Source organism: Triticum dicoccoides, chromosome 6A (genome assembly GCF_002162155.2).
Source record: "Triticum dicoccoides isolate Atlit2015 ecotype Zavitan chromosome 6A, WEW_v2.0, whole genome shotgun sequence".
In the NCBI taxonomy this organism is placed as follows: Eukaryota; Viridiplantae; Streptophyta; class Magnoliopsida; order Poales; family Poaceae; genus Triticum; species Triticum dicoccoides.
The window spans coordinates 622,372,691-622,377,071 of record NC_041390.1 but is presented as its reverse complement, the minus strand read 5'-3'; the positions used below and the strand labels follow the sequence as shown (position 1 = coordinate 622,377,071).

Genomic DNA, 4,381 nt, shown 5'->3' with positions numbered 1-4,381 from the left:
CCCTCGAGGAGTAGGGAACGCTTATCATCTTACACATCCGAGGGACAATGGCACGGATAAAATACACTATACTATTCAAAATGTTTTACCATCTTTGGGTATTGGTCGGGTAAGTTTTTTAAGGATTTGGGGTATTCATATAAAATGTGTTACCATCTTTGATGGCCGCATGCATCTCTCGGATGCAGAGGCCGGGAATAAGCCTTCTTTTTCAAAAAAAAAACTTTGGGTATGATGTTTTTCATCAAACGCCCTATTTGAAATGCTTTATCATCTTTGGGTGGGTATTGGTCCCACAGATCCGGTCGGGTTGCCTGGCTCGGCTCGACCACATCAGCTCGACCGACCCACCCCTTCTTCAGGCCTCCCCCCCGCCCCCTCCCTCTTCTGCTAGCTAGGTCTCGTCTCGTCTCAACCTCACGCCGCGCCGCCGCCCCCCTCCCGTCGCCACCGCCGGAGACTGACGGAACTCCTCCCTCGCCGTCTCCACAGCCCCCGGCGAGCGCGGAGGCCCGTCTAGGCCCGTCTCCCCCAGGTACGGCGGCCCTGACCTAGCCCGCTCGGACCGGCAGAGCACTCGAATCTGAGCCCCCGTTTCCTCTCGCCGACGGCTCGATTAGGACGAGGGCTCGATTCGGTTGCTCCAGCACCGGATTGTATGTAGCTCGCCCTCCCCGAGGTTTCGGGGGGCGCTTCGTCCGTGCCGTCTGACGCGCCGTACCGTGTCGTCTGGGTAGTGGGTACTGACAGTGCTGCTTGTGTTGCCAAGCAGGCTCGCCTCTCTCGCTCGCTCGCTGCTGCGCCGTCGGAGGATCCCGCGAGGATGTCGTGGTGCACCATCGAGTCCGACCCCGGTAAGCGAGCAATCTCTCACCGTTTACCCTGGTTTTCTTACCTAGATTAGCTGTATGTGCTCGGATTACATGCTTCGCTAGCCCTGGGTTATCCCATCAGTGCAGAGTGATGTGTTTACTTATTTGGATTGGATGGCCTGCCTTTAGGATTTGATCAATCGAGTTGTGCAGGCAATGAACTTTTAGTATCTGCTGCACTTTTGAGAATCAGAGTAGTGAACTAGTAAATTTGTGCGTTTGACAGCTTATGCTATCTGTTCGATTCGCATTGGTGTGAAAGCCTGCTCCTCTTTTATTTTCATCACAAGTTCATAACTTCACCCGAATTCGGTTCGGCTAGGGACCCTTCATTGTTACCTCCCACTGTAAGTAACTAGTTGTGAAGAAAGACCCGAGTTAGTTGTGCTGCTCAGCAGCAGAAAATTGTATTTCTTGCGGGGAATAATCAAGTGCTGAAGTGTAAATAAAACATCCACCATGCTAGTTTGAGTAAACCACTGGTTGTACCAGTGCTTAAGTCGTCGTCCTTTATGGATACAAAATTATAGGGAGCTCTGTATCTTGTTAGTATGTTGTCTTTGTTCTTTGTTCTTTGTTCAGACTAACAGTTGGATGCAATCGTCTTGTCACTGTTTTGAACATCGCATATGCATATTTTTGACCAGAGCATATGCCTTGTAGGTGTTTTCACCGAGTTGATTCAGGAGATGCAAGTAAAAGGTGTACAGGTTAGCTTCCAGGGGTCATTGATTTCCTTATCTGAACGTAATTTAGCTATGAAACCTGTTATCAGTTACTTTTGATATGTAGTCATGCAATGGTGTAAAGTACTTGGTTGGAATTACTTGTTGAGCTGTGCAGTTTAAGAGTCTTCTGAACTGGTTTGACACTATGTTTTAAAGAATTTTATGATAACCTGATTGAATCTGAAACGAGGAACTACCTCTACTGCTGTGTGCTATGTCTGTATGATAAGCAGAGTATACATTAGTCAAGGCTTATGGTGAACTCATACTGCTATACTGGTTGTGATGACATGGACCTGCATTTAAAGAACAAATCCTTTTATGAATAGATGCACTTGAGTTTAAATAACAGTAACTTTCTAGGATAAGAGAGCCTTTTGAAGAAAATGTTGTCGGCCAGTCAAATGGCTTTGGATATAATGTGAAGACATAATAATCCTGACAGTGGTTGGGTTTTATATATGCCTGTATGCCACTGTTAAACCAATGCAAACTTAAGGCATCTTCACTGAAGCTTTTTTTCTACACCTGCTAATCTATTTCCGTGCATTCATGTTATGATAATGTTCATATGAGGCTATGGTTGTATTTTTAGTTTGATTATGCATTTAATTTTTATTACCATATTTAGGGAATTTTATATTTTTTATGGATAGCATTGTATCTGAGGTTTCCAGTTATATTTGAAAAAGGCTCCTACAAGCTATTCCATTTTTGGGATGTAGCTGTTAGCCGTCTCTTACGTTGTGATGCTACTATTAAACAGGTGGAGGAGCTTTACTCTCTCGATGTGGACTCTCTTAGTCAACTACAGTGAGGATCTTTGTTGTTAGTGTCATTAATCTCTTCTCTCTGGATGTCCTTAACATATTTTTTACTTCTACTTCTCATAGGCCAGTATATGGGTTAATTTTTCTCTTCAAGTGGATGGCTGGAGGAAATGATGAACGGCCTGTTGTCAGCGACCCAAACCCAAACCTGTTCTTTGCTCGCCAGGTTAATTTCGTTTTGTTCCTGAAGCTGCCTATGTTTAGTACTTACTACTTAGCATTCAGTACTTGGTCTAATTCATCAATGTTCAGGTGATCACGAATGCATGTGCCACTCAAGCTATCCTCTCAATCCTCATGAACCGCCCAGAAATCGACATAGGTCCAGAGCTATCAAACCTGAAGGAGTTCACAGGAGCTTTCGCGCCTGACATGAAGGGCCTGGCCATCAACAACAGCGACTCCATCCGGGCTGCCCACAACAGCTTCGCAAGGCCAGAGCCATTCGTCTCCGATGAGCAGAAAGCCGCCACCAAGGACGACGAGGTCTACCACTTCATAAGCTACATACCATTCGAGGGCGTCCTGTACGAACTGGATGGCCTGAAGGAAGGGCCGATCAGCCTGGGGCAGTACCTGGGCGGGCCAGAGGACCTCGGGTGGCTGCAGATGGTGCAGCCGGTGATCCAGGAGAGGATCGAGCGCTACTCGCAGAGCGAGATCAGGTTCAACCTCATGGCCATCATCAAGAACAGGAAGGACGTGTACACCGCCGAGCTGAAGGAGCTGGAGAAGAAGAGGGAGCAGATCCTGCAGGAGCTGAGCAACGAGGCCACAGCTGCCGCAGAAAAGGAGCCCCTGAACGGCGTGCTGGCGGAGGTGGCGTTGGCGGTGGAGGCTGTGGGCGAGAAGATCGCGATGGAGGAGGAGAAGTTCAGGAAGTGGAAGACGGAGAACGTCCGGAGGAAGCACAACTACATCCCGTTCCTGTTCAACCTCCTCAAGGCGCTGGCGGAGAAGAAGCAGCTGACGCCGCTCGTCGAGAAGGCCCGGCAGCAGAAGGCCCCCGCCACCGCCGGCGCCAGCGCCAGCACGAGCTGACCGTGTCCGCCGTAGTTGGTTGGGTAGTTGAACCTGGTCATCTTTTGAGAATGCATCATGTTATCAGACACTGCTACATACAGTACCTAGTTGGCGGCTTAGAGATGTTGTTGCTGCTGAGGCTATAAACCATTTTCTGCTGAATTCTTCTTTTGCGGTGTGCTGGATTATCGATATTATTGCTGGTTAGAGCTGTAGAAGGGGTCTATTTAATCTTAAATTAAAGGAGGGTGTGGTAGGTACTTTGTCTGAAGGATATAATGGTGTTGCCTGGTATGGATGGTATGGATAACAGAGTATGATATTCTCCAACTCTTGCATCTTTGCTGTATCAATGACATGTGGGATCATGTGCCATGGTGACGTTAGCTATGTGCCGGGGAACTCGTAGTGCGGAGCAGCAACGTTCAGTTCAGTAACGCGTAATATAGCTTTGAGCGAGTAATCTGTTTTTGTATGGTGTGTTATTGACCTGTTGCATTGTTTTGTTTGCAATGCTGACAGGTTCTCTTGTAAATTTTCTGTTGCCTTTCATAAAGAAAATGTGGTGGCCTAATTTCTTGTGCAGTTACTTTGATTCTTGAGTATCGTGTGGCTTTCAGGGATGAAAAACGCATAGATAAGTTTCCGTTGCGTATTCTGTGACCGCTACTCATACTTTGCCTACATAGAGGGAACAATGTGAGCCGCTACTCATACTTTGCCTACATACAGGGAACAATGTGAGCGAGGTCGACGATTTCAGTGACCGAGAATGCATTTTACTCCAAACAGAACATGAGGGTAAAACCTCGTGTTCTCCTGTGAGTTCATAGAATAGAGCAAGAGCAATGGAGGATGCTCAAGTTTCTCAGTTCATTCTTATTATTTGTAAGGAAATAGAAGGAGCAAATATCTTCCATACCATGCT

At 47.1% G+C, this 4,381-nt stretch overlaps 1 protein-coding gene across 2 annotated transcripts; it reads left to right on the top strand.

Moving 5' to 3' along the window:
- Positions 1-371: 371 nt before the first annotated feature.
- LOC119318594 (ubiquitin carboxyl-terminal hydrolase 2-like) lies at positions 372-3,783 on the top strand. 2 transcript variants are annotated; one of them, XM_037593176.1, is made up of 6 exons: positions 372-535; positions 773-854; positions 1,536-1,582; positions 2,367-2,413; positions 2,494-2,596; positions 2,683-3,783. In XM_037593176.1, the coding sequence occupies exons 2-6, from the start codon at positions 824-826 to the stop codon at positions 3,469-3,471; spliced, it is 1,017 nt and encodes a 338-aa protein (XP_037449073.1). In that variant the 5' UTR covers positions 372-535; positions 773-823; the 3' UTR covers positions 3,472-3,783. The 2 variants fall into 2 exon arrangements, with proteins under 2 accessions (XP_037449073.1, XP_037449074.1); XM_037593177.1 differs by lacking the exon at positions 372-535 and having other exon boundaries at positions 770-854.
- The last annotated feature ends 598 nt before the right edge of the window (positions 3,784-4,381 follow it).